The 17114-nt window shown below is 42.2% G+C and overlaps 1 protein-coding gene across 1 annotated transcript in view; it reads right to left on the minus strand.

Moving 5' to 3' along the window:
* slc12a5a (solute carrier family 12 member 5a) overlaps positions 1-17114 on the minus strand; it is a 445395-nt gene that overhangs the window by 23599 nt on the left and 404682 nt on the right. The window contains 2 exon segments of the mRNA XM_034166020.1: positions 1294-1401; positions 2585-2716. Of these exon segments, the coding sequence (XP_034021911.1) occupies positions 1294-1401; positions 2585-2716 (240 nt within the window).

The raw sequence follows: 17114 nt of genomic DNA on the forward strand, positions 1-17114 counted from the left end.
GACACCACAGGAAGCTCGAGGCAGCCCTGGTGTGAAAGGGGCTTTAGAGATTGTTCTCATGAAGTATTTTGGACCTGTTGGTGCAGTATGACAGTAATAATAAAGAGTTGAAACTTGAGATTGATTTTTCAGTTTTAGTATGTTTGACAAACTCCCAATTTTCTTGTTTACCATATAATAAAACAGTTATAGACTTTTGATTTCGGTGTACCCGTGATTATGCGGACCTGGTCAGGATGGGGTCCAAGGCCTCGGTGAACCCAGGATGTAGCTATAGCTTCTGATAAATTTTTGGGTGGTTTATCGGTTTAGCTTTATAAAAGATAACTTTTCAGTTAGCTGATTATCTGTTATCGAAGCTAATGTTTTAGTTAGCTGTGCCCACCACTGTATATGTGTGTGTACATATATATATATATATATATATGACATTTTTTTCACAATTATATACAACACTTATAAGTGTTTTGTTTTGATTATAACAGGCTGCGTTTATGGCTAATGGCCATGCAGGTGCACTAAACCTTCTCAGGGCTGTTGCTTTAATTGTGACTGAATCAAAATGAACAGTTTTCACTGAAAAATGAGTCATCATAACACAACTTCACACAGCCGGTCAGCTCTGTGTCAGCCTGATCCCATCAGATCTCAGAAGCTAAGCAGTGCAGCATCTGGTTAGTACTTTGATGGGAGACCTCTTCGGAACACCAGCGGCTGTGTGTGTTTCTCCAGGTGACACTGGAGTTGTGTCAGGAAGGGCATCTGGTGTAAAACTTGTGCCAAATACCAATGCTGATCTGGCTGTATCCGCTGTGGCAACCCCAAACAATACCAGGAGCAGCTGAAAGGACAACAACGTAACACAACATCACACTTATGTAAACTGTCTGTGCCTCAGTTCTTAATGTTAGCAGCTACATTGAAGCGCACGCTGTGACAATTCTAATAGTCACATCACCGCTGTTGGAAACACACGAATACTCATGAGTACTTTGTTTTCGGACGTCTCCGTAGCTGTTTGTTGCAAATGCCGTATACTTTGAAACCGGCCACGGAAGTGCACAAAGTAATCCAGGTGGATCATCATCGGATGGTCACTAACAGCCTAAATGTAAATTGTTATGATTTCGATGCAACATGTCCTTTAACATCAGGAGTTAAATATGATGTGTTGCTCTGATTTAACCTGATGCACTTTTTGTTCAGAGGGGAAGGTGTCATACTGACTTGAACGTTGAAGATTGAGCACAGTACACAACCACTTAAATATGACTCACAAACTCCCCATCTTACCTCCCTCTCTCGCTCACTCTTGGTCATTTTGATCTGTTTTAGCATCTGTGAACGTTGTTCCATTACCAGAGTCTTCTCATAGGTGTAGGCTGAGATGTCGCTGTCTTGCTAAAATGAGACAAAAAATAAACAAAACAAAAAAAAAAACAATGATTCTTTACTTATGTTCTCTCTTGTCTCATGCACATTTCCCATTTATTATCTCCACTAACAAAAATGGAGGAGGTTATGTTTTTGCCGTTGTTAATTTTTCAAATATCGTTATGACATTTTTACTGAAGATCCATATCCTGATAGGCAAGATGTGATTCAATTTTTAAGGTCATAGGTCAAAGGTCACAGTCAAGGAAAATTTGAAAAATCCCTATCTTTAACATTGAACAAATTTTCACAAATTCATAACTCTGTCAAAAAAGACCAAATTTATTTCATATTTGAGGGTGATATGTAGGATGGTATCCTTTATCAGGTGACAAAGTTTGATCTTGATCTGATCCAGATTAGAGATTTTGTGGCCATTTAAATTTAACATTGAAAACCCCATTTAATGTATATTTTACATTATGTCTTAAGCAAACATGCCCCAATCACTCTCATATTTGAAAGTGAAGTGCAGACTGGCACTCACTATCACCTGACAAAGTCTGATCTGGATCTGATCCAGATTGTGGATGTTGTTGAATTTAATATTAAAAAGCCCATTTAGTGTACATTTTGCTTCTCAATCAAAAGTACCTCAATCACTCTTACTTGTGACATTGAGGTGCAAACTGTCACGCTCAATGAATAGACTAAGTTTGATCCCCATCTGATCTGTATTGCAGATTTATCAGATATTTGACATTAACATTGAAAAGCCCTTTTGATCTATATTTTGTATTATATGTTAGCTTATGAAAAGCTACTTCTAACAGGACTTTGACCTTGAAAATTTTCAAGGTAAAAATTTGTGGAATTGGAAACTAGTGTTGGTGGATGTTTGCGCTCTGTGAGTGCAGTACTATAGTTTTTCATTGGTTTGTATAGCTTCTTGTCCTTCCTATGTTATTAATCAATCGCCAGCTACTTCTGTTTTCCTGACGGCAGAGCAGTGTAGCTGCACGTCCTGCAGGATATACAGCGATTCGGTCAATCCTCAGCCCCCCCCCCCCCACCACCACCACATGAACAGCCAAGCTACAGGCAAAGCTGCTTCATCTAATTATGTAACCAAAGCAGCAGGCAGCTATTTCAAACTCAAATATAATCTCTTACATAACTCACTGATTAATGTGATTTTAATAAATCTCACCATTTCTACAACCTCCACCATGGCGTCAATACGGAGATGATACAGAAACGTTGTCAGGTCGTTTTTCATCTGGATGCTGTTGTCGTCCATCTGGGCCACGGTGAAGATACGCATCTTGCATTTCCTCCAAACCTGATGACCAAAAATATGTTTATCCTGACTGTTGCATTTTGTTCTGTCAATTAGGAAACCTTGTTTTATGCAACATCAATTGATCAAAATTAATCATTTTGGGCAAAATGTTTCTCATCTTTTTGCAGTAACTGAAGTAAAACTATTTATAGTACACATTAAGCACACTAATTGGTCTGATTTATCTTTATTTCCTTTACGGATAAACTGATATAATTCTTTCTTTCCATGACACTGGTGTTTCCCTGTTGGTCAGAACAGTGGCGGTTCTACACTGAATTACTCCCCGGACGAGACCTCCTCCGAGCGCACCCCCCCAAAAAGGACAAAATTTTGCACAGCCATTTTTTTCAGATTTTATTATTATTTTAAATATTTTAGAAGTGCCCCTGAAATTGCAATTGAAAGTGACAAAAGACTGCAGGCTACAATATAACTCTTATACAAAACATCCATGAATTGCAAATTTGAATAAACATGCCCTCACATGCTAAATGCCTGTCACTAGACGCTTTATTAATCTATCTTTCAGGGAGGAACGAATAGCACTTTTATTAAGGTGCTTATTTGGTGGTCTGTTTTCCATCAGATATTTATTCTTATTAAATTAAATTACCATTTGTTCATATTAAATTCACAGATTCATTCATATAATACCAAACAGAATGGTCATCTTAACCTTCCTTTCTATAAAACTAAAAACATGGTCTGTTTTCCATCAGATATTGTGTCGTACAAATATGGAATGATAAAAGAAATGTAACAGAGAGCTCATCATCATTGCAAACTTTTATGCCGCGTTCAGACCGGGCGCAACCAGACACCACAAATTCGCGTTGGTCGCGTGGTGACGGACGCGCCACCATCGCCCGGTGTGTTGCTCTGCTTTCGCTGCGAAAATTCGCCCCAGTGCGTCATCAAATAGGAGGAGCTTCCATTCCGCTCGCCGGCTCTGGTGGTCAGGCAAGTTAACATGACGGACCTTGATCACACGGAGCGAGTTGTTGTGGAAAGCTGACAAACGTCATGAGACATTCCCAATTCGGGGAGTTTCATTATTTGCTGCAGGAGCTGCGCCTGGATGATGGCCGCTTTCAGCGGTCCTTCCACCTCTGCAGGACCCAGTTTGAGGATCTTCTGAATTCATGAATCTTTAGAATTCATCATAGTACAGAAACAGCATTAGTGAAGGTTACAAATGATCTTCTTATGGCCTCAGACAGTGGACTCATCTCTGTGCTTGTTCTGTTAGACCTCAGTGCTGCTTTTGATACTGTTGACCATAAAATTTTATTACAGAGATTAGAGCATGCCATAGGTATTAAAGGCACTGCGCTGCGGTGGTTTGAATCATATTTATCTAATAGATTACAATTTGTTCATGTAAATGGGGAATCTTCTTCACAGACTAAGGTTAATTATGGAGTTCCACAAGGTTCTGTGCTAGGACCAATTTTATTCACTTTATACATGCTTCCCTTAGGCAGTATTATTAGACGGCATTGCTTAAATTTTCATTGTTACGCAGATGATACCCAGCTTTATCTATCCATGAAGCCAGAGGACACACACCAATTAGCTAAACTGCAGGATTGTCTTACAGACATAAGGACATTGATGACCTCTAATTTCCTGCTTTTAAACTCAGATAAAACTGAAGTTATTGTACTTGGCCCCACAAATCTTAGAAACATGGTGTCTAACCAGATCCTTACTCTGGATGACATTACCCTGACCTCTAGTAATACTGTGAGAAATCTTGGAGTCATTTTTGATCAGGATGTCATTCAAAGCGCATATTAAACAAATATGTATGATTGCTTTTTTGCATTTACGCAATATCTCTAAAATTAGAAAGGTCTTGTCTCAGAGTGATGCTGAAAAACTAATTCATGCATTTATTTCCTCTAGGCTGGACTATTGTAATTCATTATTATCAGGTTGTCCTAAAAGTTCCCTGAAAAGCCTTCAGTTAATTCAAAATGCTGCAGCTAGAGTACTGACGGGGACTAGAAGGAGAGAGCATATCTCACCCATATTGGCCTCTCTTCATTGGCTTCCTGTTAATTCTAGAATAGAATTTAAAATTCTTCTTCTTACTTATAAGGTTTTGAATAATCAGGTCCCTTCTTATCTTAGGGACCTCATAGTACCATATCACCCCAATAGAGCGCTTCGCTCTCAGACTGCAGGCTTACTTGTAGTTCCTAGGGTTTGTAAGAGTAGAATGGGAGGCAGAGCCTTCAGCTTTCAGGCTCCTGTCCTGTGGAACCAGCTCCCAATTCGGATCAGGGAGACAGACACCCTCTCTACTTTTAAGATTAGGCTTAAAACTTTCCTTTTTGCTAAAGCTTATAGTTAGGGCTGGATCAGGCATCCCTTAGTTATGCTGCTATAGACTTAGACTGCTGGGGGGTTCCCATGATGCACTGAGTGTTTCTTTCTCTTTTTGCTCTGTATGCACCACTCTGCATTTAATCATTAGTGATTGATCTCTGCTCCCCTCCACAGCATGTCTTTTTCCTGGTTCTCTCCCTTAGCCCAAACCAGTCCCAGCAGAAGACTGCCCCTCCCTGAGCCTGGTTCTGCTGGAGGTTTCTTCCTGTTAAAAGGGAGTTTTTCCTTCCCACTGTTGCCAAGTGCTTGCTCACAGGGGGTCGTTTTGACCGTTGGGGTTTTTATGTAATTATTGTATGGCCTTGCCTTACAATATAAAGCGCCTTGGGGCAACTGTTTGTTGTGATTTGGCGCTATATAAATAAAATTGAATTGAATTGAATTCTGTCCCGTTCATGCACGCACATGTAAACAATTAAAAAAAACCAAACCTCTGCTCCCCCTGCTGTGGGGCTGCTGCTCGCTCCAAAAACTCTGTCATAATTGTGTTTAGAAACCAGTCACCATTTTCTTTATTATACATCTGTGTAGTTAATAAATAAAATAATCTTCACAGACGATTCGCTCGCGCGCGCATGTAATGACAAAAACAAAAAACCTCCGCTGCTTGCTGCGGGGCAGCTCCTCGCTCTTCCCCAAAAAACTCTGTCATAACTGTGTTTAGAAACCAGTCACCATTTGCTTTAATATACATTTGTGTAGTTAATAAATAAAATAATCTTCGGATGATTCGCTCGTTCACGCGCGCACGTAAAAAAAACCAAAACAAAAAAACGCTCCCCCTGCTGTGGGGCTGCTGCTCGCTGTCCCCCAAAAACTCTGTCATAATTGTGAAATAAAGGACAAAAGGGACATAAGTCCTGCTCACAGGCTGGCTACCAGAGACAGGACATGTTCTTATCCAACTCAGTCAAACTCCAGACATCTCCATGTCACTACATATTCAGTCCCTGATTGGTCATCGTGGTGCGACAAGACGAAAAAGTTCAGATTTTTCAACTTGGGGAGGAGGGCAACGCGACGTGACACGACGCAATATCACGCCACAAACGCGCCAATCGCTCAAAATTGCTTCACTTGCGTCGCTTGGCGCCAAAACGCGTCCTTCCATAGGCATTACATGGCAACCTGTCGCTGCTGTCGCTCGCGTCGCGCCCGGTGTGAACGCGGCATTAAAAGAAAACTGCCTTTACATTTAATTCATGAAGCTTAGTTTTGTTTTCTTAAGTCTTAAATTTGTTCAATTTTTTGGTCATTTTTTTTATTTGTATGCATGCATAACACTTGCATTCTGACTTGAAGAAAGTCAGAATGCAAGCTTGAGCAGAAAGCACAAACTGCCGGTCACTCTGGTACTGGCGCATTCCAATTTAATGGCTGTACTTACATGAGTGATTCTTAGACTACGGGCACTTATGTCCTTTGATCATATTGTATGAAAAACAGAAAAAAAGGGGAAATTTCACACTTTTATAGTTATCTTTACAATGAAATTGTGTTAAGAAATTTGTTCTAGTAGTCTATGATGACTTTTTCACCTTTTTTCAGCATCATTATATGCAAATATTGCCGTTTTGTGCTTGTCCCACACCCAGACTTTTGATATTCAATGATAAAAATGAATGGTAAAGAAACGTTTTTTCTAATGTTTTAAAATATCTCTGAATAAAATATCAGTAAAATAATCAAAACATAATTGGGGTATTCAATGTCATACAACTGTAGTGATTTTTTTTAAACAAAATGTAGTTGTCCCACACTATTGCCGTAATTTCCACCACAACACTGTAATGTCCCTAAACAGTTTGTATGAAAGATTGTTTGGGTAGTTTCTATGGAGATAAACAGTGACATCAGAGCACATGTATATAGCGCCAAATCACAACAAACAGTTGCCCCAAGGCGCTTTATATTGTAAGGCAATGGTGTGGTGGAAATTACATTTACAAGGCCAATAGTGCCCGTAGTTAAAGAATCACCCACATATGAAACATAAGAACAGGTACATAAGAAAAGGTGGCCTAATGAGTTGTATATTACCCCAGCAGTGCCATTTGGCACCACCTTGATCATGAAAGGAAGAAGTGCCATTTGGCACCACTCTGGTAGTTCTAGTGTTAACAAAACATGTGTCAAGGCCTCCTGGGGATTTATTTGCTTTCAATCTGGCAACAGCTGAATGAATTTCTTCCTTAGTTATATGTGAGATCAGTGCTTTATTTTCTTATACTGTAATTTTGGTTGGAATCCGGAGCCTCTCTGACAGCATCCACCTATATTCCCCGTGCCATCAGTTCCCGTGCAGCTTGTTGTGTGTCCTCATACGTTAGTGGACTGGTGCGTGAGCGGTTGTGAGCAAAGTTTGGAAACTGATGCGTTTTTCCTTCAGCGCTTTCTTGATCCCTCCGTAGGCTCTGCATTTCCCCATGAAGCATAGTCATGGTTTGTTGTTAAGATAAATTTCTTCTTCCAAGCCAACATCAACACAGTTTCTTTAATGTCAAACCACTGGAAATTTATCACAATAGATCGAGGGGTAGTGCTCGGGCCTGGTTTCCGGGCCATGGCTCCGTGAGCCCGCTGAATCTGTAGGGACATAACGCCTGGTAACACCAGAGGTGTCAAGTAACGAAGTACAAATACTTCGTTACTGTACTTAAGTACACTTTTTAGGTATCTATACTTTACTCCTTTACTTATTTTTCTGCCTACTTCTGACTTCTACTCATTACATTTTCACACAAGTATCTGTACTTTCTATTCCTTACATTTTTAAAACAAACAGCCTCGTTACTCTTGGCTTCAGTTTAATGTTTATATATATATATATTTCACGTCATGTGCGCCTGTAATCAACTTTTCTGCAGCGTGGCTTTGCTTTGAACCATAAACCAATCGAAGCAGTGGTTCGCAGATTGAAACAATGCTTCGACCTATTGCTTCGCTTATTCTTTCTTTCTTTCGCTTAATTTTACCCCGCTAAAACCCTAAGAGCATACTTCTGTGAGTATTATTTACCTTTTCTATGTTAAACCGACCTGTTATGGTCTTCTGAAACAGTTGATAGATGTATTTTATAACTTAAAAACGGGAGCGACGCTAACACGTTAGCATGTCTATGGCATTTTCAATGTTAAAAGTTAGCATTAAGCTGCTCTCATCACGTTCGGGTGCATTTGTTTTCAAATTGTAATATTTCTTAAATTTATTTTTGTTTATATATTAATAATCTAATGATTATTATATACAGTTTTAGAGAAAGAGGCAAGAAGAACCTGAATAGAAACACAACAGAAAATATAAAAGCAACTAACAATGAACATACATAAATAAATACATACATACATAAATAAATGTTTAATGTGAACACCTAGTGACTTACACCTCCACTTCATCCCTGTCTTATTTAATGACAATTTGTTTCGGTCAAACCATATTTTCAATGTGTTAATTTCTTCAGTGATTTCCTCCAGAACTATCTGCCAAACTAGAAAACTGCTGCATCCTAGTAAGAGCAGAATACTACTGGAATGAATTTGAATAAGGAAAGTTGTTTTTGTTGTTGTTGTTTTTTTTTTCTTCACTAAATGGATGCTGCACTCACTGCAGTTTATCATCTGGAATAGTCCCAGATTGCATTTCAGAGCTTCTAGAATTGAAGCATTTTCGTGCAGGTGGTGTTGGGGGGTAATTTTGGGTTTTGGATCTTGGGCCACATGTAGAATGAATCAGTTTTTAAATTAAGCTTTCAATTGATATAGTGGCATCTACCTTTTCTTTCTTTCTTTTTTTTTTTTTTAAAGGTTACTTTATACTTTTATACTTTAAGTAGGTTTTGGAGCACATACTTTTTCACTTTTACTTGAGTAAAGAGGTCAAGTTGATACTTCAACTTTTACCAGAGTGTTTTTAAACTGCAGTATCTATACTTCTACTTAAGTAACAAATGTGTGTACTTTTGACACCACTAGGTAACACGAGTTCTGTCGTCAACAGGCTTTCTATAAACTGTATCATCGAGTCACCCCCAGAGTCCTCCGGTACACCATACACCCGAATGTTGTTTCTTCTGAACTTGCGTTCCAGATCTGTGACTTTTTTTCCGTAGCCTGCACTGTTCCTCCAACAGACATAACAAACCCTCTTGTTACAGCTCTACTTGCTTCTATCCCCAAGATGTGCTCCTTTATCTTGGTGATAACTTGACTATGATCTTGGGAGTGTGGCCTCGCCTTGTATTAGCTTCTGCTTTAGCTCGTGCCTCAGCATTGCTAGCTCGTCCTTGAAGTCTTTCTTTAAATCTAACTTAAGGTTGGATTTAACCAATTTAACCTGCCAAAAAACTCATTATCAATCAATCAATCAATCAATCAATCAATCAAGTTTTATTTCTAAAGCGCTTTACAACAACCAAAGCTGATCAAAGTACTGCACACAGTTAAAAACAACCATAATGTAACCCAAATGGTTACTAAACCCATTTATGTAATCTAGATGTAATATCATGAGTGGCCACTGGGTGGCAAATCCGCTATGTTAAGTGTCATCACGGGACTTTGACCTGAGATTCTGACCAGAGAACACCATTATAAACTGAGCTGATGCTCATTGGAGCACGTTTTGTATAGTTGCACTGTATGAGAAAAGTCCTGTCACCGTGTGAGCTCCTGAGAGAACTCCGACTGTTTTTTTTTTTTTTGCTGGATTAGGTACTGATTCAGATTCCGAACCCTGGAAGTTCGGTGGCGAGCCAGGAAGGATGATTGATTCGGACGGAACGGTTGGCCAGCCGTGGGATCCACTCCGGAGAAACCCAGACCTCATCTCACTTCAGTCTGATACAGATAAGAACCAGAAAAATAAAAACCTACCTGGGTAGTAGCATTCTTCACACAGACGTGTGAAACAGAACTGAACCGAACCCTGAGGAAGAGACACTTTTCTTTTATATTTATATATACATATATATTTTTTTATTTTATTTTGAAAGAGCTCTCATTTTTTTTGTATCTTATTTTTCTAACACTGAGAAGTTCATTGGTTCTGTAACAATAAACTGTCAATATTCAACTCCGTGCTTTTCATTGACTAAATTAGGGAATCCATCTCTCAGAACCTAGAGAGAGTGTAGAGGTCCATAGTGTGCCACGCCCAGGCAGAACAGGCGCTACACAAAACTTGGCGAGCCCAGCCAGGAGATGGTTTAAATTTCCTCTTGATCCTGGTACATGGAAGTTGAATAGATTGACAGTTTATTGCATTTTTTTCCTGTGAACACTGAAATTTTTTACTTCAGATTGTGGCAACAATACGAACATGGATGCAGTTATATCAGAAAATGTTAAAGTGCCCAATTCAGTACTTGTAAGTGGCATAACTGGTAGTGATGCAGATAATGAAGTATTTGATTACTTAGGACGGTATGGTAAGATTGAGAGGGTAATTAAAGTTACCAGCAGTGAACCTAGGTTCAAACACACTGCTATAGTGGAATACAGTTCAGGTGGAGCTACTGGGTGCCTTAAAGATGTTTTACCAGTTGATAGGCCTACCAGTAATCCGAACATTGTCCATCACATTCAGCTCTTGTCTGAGCTGTACACTGCAGACAGAGGTTCCACCTTAACTCAGACTTACCTTAATGAATTAAGGGATGTTGCTAAGCTAAGTGGAGCAGACTTTGAAAGGGTTTTATTAGATGAACTAACTAGGATTCAAAGATCCACCCAACCTAAGGTAGCTGAACCAGATGCATCAGGGATCAGCTAGGAATCTCAAACCCTTAGCCCTTTAGTCATAATGAATGCAACCCCTGTTAACACAGGTGGCAGTCAAACTCTCTCCCCTGAACATGACTCACCCCCACTAGAGGTATCTTCACCGAAGAACCCAACCCAGTACTTACCTTCTGAACATCTTTCTACTCCTGAGATACAAAAGGTAGTGGTTGAACATGTAATCAGAAACAGTGATTTTCCACTCCATTATCAGGGCAACACCCGTCTCAGACCCTTCTTGGGGAGAATCCCCTGTCCTAGTTCAGAATCTGATTATGACACATTGCACAGCAATGTTGAATTTTACATTACTGATCCTACTATGCCAGCCATGTATACAACCAGAAAATTAGCTGAGATTCTTTTTCCACCTGCCGCCACCATTGTCAAACATCTTGGGCCCAATGCTTCGCCCCATGAATATCTTGCACTACTTGATTCTGCTTATGGTATCATCGATGATGGTGATGAGCTTTTTGCAAAGTTTTTGAACACGAATCAGGACTTGGGAGAAAGGCCTTCTAGCTATTTGCAGCGCTTGCAGATTATCTTCAGCAAGGTCATAAAAAGAGGCGGCTTGGCTGATAGTGATTCAGATCGACAGCTGCTTAAGTAGTTCTGCAGAGGCTGCTGGAACAATGGTTTACGAATTAAGAATTACTCTTTTGGGTACGTTCTGAGGAAGACAGACAGGCTGCTAAATCTGACAGGATGAAGCAGCACCTTGGGGCTAAGAGAGCAAATGCCCAGTCAAACACACACTCAGTGGACGGCTATGCCACTGATGAAAACGTGAAAATAGTTACCACCTATGACCCGCAAACCCTTGAAAAACAAATGGCAAAGCTACAAGCCCAAATAGCTTCCCTAAAAGCATCTTTAAGTTTAGGCCAAGCATCTGCTAAGCTAGGGAAGAGAGAGAAGGCTAAGCCCAAAATCCCTGTCGAACAAAATCACCCACCTTCCCCAGAACCAAAAGTTGCCAACAAGAAACCCCACCCATGGTACTGCTTCAGGTGTGGTGAGGATGGCCACATTGCGCCCTCCTGCAACAATGAAGCAAACCTTGAATTAGTTGAAAAGAAGTGCAGGGAACTCAAGCAAAAACAAGAAACCTGGGACCAGAGTTTAAACTGAATGCAGTTCCTGTTGAGGGACTACCAGGAACTGCAACTGAGAATCATAGTCCCAACTTAGACCCCAAAATAAAAGCATCCATCCAGTCTCACAAAGTAAAGCTCCCTCGAGGACTTGTAGGACAGAAATGTGTTGCAGATGTCACTGTGCCAGGAGTTAGTACTACATGTCTTCTTGATTCAGGGTCCCAGGTGACCACAGTAACTGCTTCTTTTTCCAGAACTTACCTGTCCGAGCACCCCATCCAGCCCCTCCATGACCTAGACGTTGAGGGTGCTAATGGTCAAAATGTCCCCTATTTAGGCTATGTACCCATTACTCTCAAATTCCCAAGAGAATTTGTTGATGCTGAGCCTGAAATTTCAGTCTTAGCTTTGGTAGTGCCAGACCGCCAAAGTAGTTGTGACTTACCTGTACTCACTGGCACAAACGCACTAGACGTTTTGTACGAAGAACACTGTATTGATAAGGACCCTAACAAATTGTCCTCTGTGTATGGGTATAGACAGGTTCTTCGTGTGCTGAAGCTAAGAAACAAGGTTAACTCTACAGGGAAAATAGGGTTAGAAACTCTGAGAGGTAAAGTTCCACAAGTCCTACCTGCCCAAATGAGAGTCTGTTTAGAAGGGTATGTGAAAGCTGACACCACCAGTGACTGTATTATGGTCGAACAGCCTCAATCCTCTGTCCTACCTGGTGGGGTCTTTGTAGAGTGTGCCTCGTTAACATGCCCAGACTACATCCTCACAAATTACCTGTGTGGGTGAGGAATGAGAATGACCATAATGTCACGCTCCCATCAAACTGTGTCATCGCTGAACTTCATGCTCTCAAAGAGATTTATGACAACCTCCCTGACTCAGACAAACTGGCTGACACTGTGAGACGCTGTGCTGGCATTTCCAAATCAGCCAGAGAACCAGACCAGTCAGACTTTACCACTGACTTTGGTGACTCACCCCTTTTACAAGAGTGGAAGGACAGAGTAACGCATAGTCTGCATGAGTATCGTGATGTTTTCGCCCGTAATGAGAATGATTTTGGTCATGCAACCAGAGTGAAGCATCACATAAATCTGAAGGACGACACACCATTCAAGCAAAGGTCCCGACCAATCCATCCAAATGACTATGAAGCTGTGAGAAAGCATTTACAGACACTCCTGGACGCCGGGGTGATTCGCGAGTCAGAGTCCCCTTATGCTTCTCCAATTGTAGTAGTTCGTAAGAAAAATGGAGAGGTCCGCCTTTGCATTGATTATCACAAACTGAACTCATTGACTATCAGAGACGCATACGCCTTGCCCAATCTTGAAGAAGCCTTCTCAGTTCTTGCAGGATCCAGGTTTTCAGTAATGGATCTAAAATCTGGATACTACCAAATTGAGATGGAAGAGCATGATAAGCCCAAGACCGCTTTTGTGTGTCCGTTTGGGTTTTACGAATTTAATCGCATGCCCCAAGGCGTTACAAACGCCCCCAGTACATTCCAGTGGTTGATGGAGAGGGTCATGGGTAGTATCAATCTGAAAGAAGTGCTGGTGTTTCTGGATGACATCACTGTGTTCTCTAGTACACTAGAGGAGCATGAAATCCAGCTTAGACATGTCCTCCAGCAGCTGAGAGAGAATGGCCTGAAACTCTCACCCAAAAAATGCCATTTCTTTCAGAGCTCAGTGCGGAATCTAGGCCACATTGTTTCGAGCAGAGGGGTAGAGACTAACCCAGACAAGGTCAGTGCTCTCCGCACCTGGCCTAGACCCAAAACTCTTGGAGAGCTCAAGTCCTTTTTGGGCTTCGCGGGGTATTACCGCCGCTTTGTCCAGGACTATTCAAAGACAGTCAAACCCTTGAATGATCTCACTGGTGGCTACCCCCCATATAGGAAAGGCCCCAGAAAATCGAGCCCGGGGTTGTACTTCAACCCCAAAGAGCCCTTTAATGAGCGGTGGACGCCTGAATGCCAAGGAGCATTTGACATGATTATTGGAAAACTCACGTCAGCACCTGTTCTTGGTTTTGCTGACCCAAAACTACCTTATGTGTTCCATACTGATGCCAGCACTTCAGGTTTAGGGGCTGCTTTGTACCAAGAGCAGGATGGCAAGATGCGAGTTATCGCTTATGCGAGCAGAGGTCTTTCACCCAGTGAAAAGCGATACCCAGCTCATAAGCTTGAATTCCTAGCTCTTAAGTGGTCAATCGTGGAGAAGTTTCATGATTATCTCTACGGAAATGCATTCACAGTTATAACAGATAACAATCCCTTGACGTATGTTTTGAAGTCAGCTAAGCTAGACGCTGCCAGTTATCGCTGGCTAGCTGCCCTATCGACTTTTGATTTCAACATTAAGTACCGTGCTGGGAAGAGCAACCAGGACACCGACGGACTTTCTAGATGACCGCATGACACTGTGACTGACGACCGAGCATCTCTGGAAGAGAAGGAGCGAATCAAGAGATTCACCTCACACCACCTCTTCTCACCTCCCGACCAACAAGACTTACCTGCAGACGTAGTCGCTGTTTTGTGTCAACACCGGCTTCAGAGCGAGGCAGATGGTGACTTACCTTCCATCACCTTAGTGGAATCCCTCGTTATCCATCCTAACGCAGTTCCAGACACCTACAGCAATGATGACACACTAGGTTGCCCCACCATACCTACCTACAGTTTGGAAGATCTGTGACAACATCAAAGATCTGACCCGATCATTGGACAGGTTGTCCATATCATGGAGACAGGAGGTGAGGCCAACCCTGTTCCTGATTCCCTGGAGCTCAAACTGATGCTTAAGGAAAGGAAGAGGCTGGAGATGAGAAGTGGTCTCTTATACAGAATCCGTCAATCAGGAGATGATGTGACCTACCAGTTAGTTGCCCCGGAATCTCTCCGAGCTGCCATTCTCAAGTCCTTACATGAGGATATGGGGCATATGGGTCTGGAGAGAACCCTAGATTTGATTAGATCAAGGTTCTATTGGCCAAAAATGGCCACAGATGTGGAGAAGAGGATTAAGTCATGCGGCCGTTGTGTCAGGAGGAAGACCCAACCAGAGAGGTCTGCACCTCTTGTTAACATCGACACAACTCGCCCCCTGGAATTGGTGTGCACTGACTACTTGTCCCTAGAGCCTGACTGTCACAACACCAGAGACATTTTGGTCATCACAGACCATTTTACCAAATACGCTGTTGCTGTACCGACCAACAACCAGAAGGCTGCAACAGTTGCCAAAACCCTTTGGGAGCAGTTCTTCATGCATTACGGTTTTCCTGAGCGGCTGCTCAGTGATCAGGGCAGAGATTTCGAGTCCCAACTCATTAAAGAACTCTGTGCTCTAGTAGGCATCACAAAGCTGCGCACGACACCATATCACCCAAGAGGAAACCCCGTAGAAAGATTCAACCGAACTCTGTTAGGAATGTTGGGAACCTTAAAGGGGAAAGAGAAAAGTCAATGGCGAGATCACATGAAACCACTTACCCATGCCTACAACTGCACCAAAAACGATGTCACAGGTTTCAGTCCATATGAATTGATGTTTGGCCGCCAACCTCGATTACCTGTAGACATTGCTTTTTTCTTACCTGTGAAAGATGGCTCTCCCCGATCTCATTCTCAGTATGTGAAACATCTGAAAACACGCTTGGAAGAGAGTTATCAGATTGCCTTCAGGAACGCACAGAAGGTTGCTAACCGGAACAAACACCGCTTCGACATGAAAGTACGAGAGTCAACGCTAGAGGAAGGCGACAAAGTGTTGGTTCGGAATCTGAAGTTCCGGGGCAAACACAAGCTTGCAGACCAGTGGGAGTCCACTATGTATAAGGTCCTGGAAAAGATGGGAGACCTACCTGTGTACAGAGTACAGCCCGCCAATGGGAACGGTCCCATTCGAACTTTGCATAGGGACCTACTTCTTCCTTGTGGTGATCTCTTCGAAACGGAGGAAACTGAGCCAGCCAAACCTAAGGTTCGACGACCACGAACTAGACAGAGTCATCCACAACTCTCAGAAGAACTCTCAGGGCCCGAGGATGACTGGCCCATCTATCCTGCCCAGTCCCTTGTTGTTCCTGAGCAAAGATTCAGCGAGGTGTATGAGACATCGAGAGGGCAGAAATACGGTGCAGCTCCAGAGGAGAAAAGAAGTTTGCCAATCGTACCAATGAGTTCCTTGACTTCCCAGTCTCAGGACGGATTTAATGGCAACAACTCTCCTGCTGCAACCGCTGAGTTGGTAGGAGAAGAGCCCGAGATTGTGGTTGAGCAGCCCCCTGTTGGAGGGAACATCACACAGATGGGTGTGACACGTGAAGATGAAATGGGTGTGACACGTGAAGATGAAATGGATGTGATAAATGGAACCACTGAAGAGAAGAATCCTGCAGGAGGAGAAACTGCAGGGGTTCTTCAAGATGCTGAGCCAAACCCCACTCAAGCACTTGAGGTATCTGACAAAGGGACTGGAAGTGAGACTGTAGCAGACGAAGGCAGTACTGACCCCACCAGGAGGTTAGAAAGGTCACGACAACCCCCTGACCGGTTTCAATATGTTCAGTTGGGGAAGCCTTTAATGTCTTTCGCACAGAGTATCTTACAGAGCTTTAATCAAGCACTAGACACTATTACCAACTATGATAGTCCCCTTGGAGGCCAGAGGCTAACTCATGAAGGGACTCATGCAGATTTAAGAGGGGAGAGTGTAACCCACATGGTTACTAAACCCATTTATGTAATCTAGATGTAATATCATGAGCGGCCATTGGGTGGCAAATCCGCTCTGTTAATTGTCATCACGGGACTTTGACCTGAGATTCTGACAAGAGAACACCATTATAAACTGAGCTGATGCTCATTGGAGCACGTTTTGTATAGTTGCGCTGGATGAGAAAAGTCCTTTCACCGTGTGAGCCCCTGAGAGAACTCCGACTGTTTTTTGTTATTGCTGGATTAGGTACTGATTCAGATTCCAAACCCTAGAAGTTCGGTGGCGAGCCAGGAAGGACGATCGATTCGGACGGAACGGTGCACGGTGTGGCCAGCCGTAGGATCCACTCCGGAGAAACCCAGACCTCATCTCA

Source organism: Thalassophryne amazonica, chromosome 3 (genome assembly GCF_902500255.1).
Source record: "Thalassophryne amazonica chromosome 3, fThaAma1.1, whole genome shotgun sequence".
Lineage (NCBI taxonomy): Eukaryota > Metazoa > Chordata > Actinopteri > Batrachoidiformes > Batrachoididae > Thalassophryne > Thalassophryne amazonica.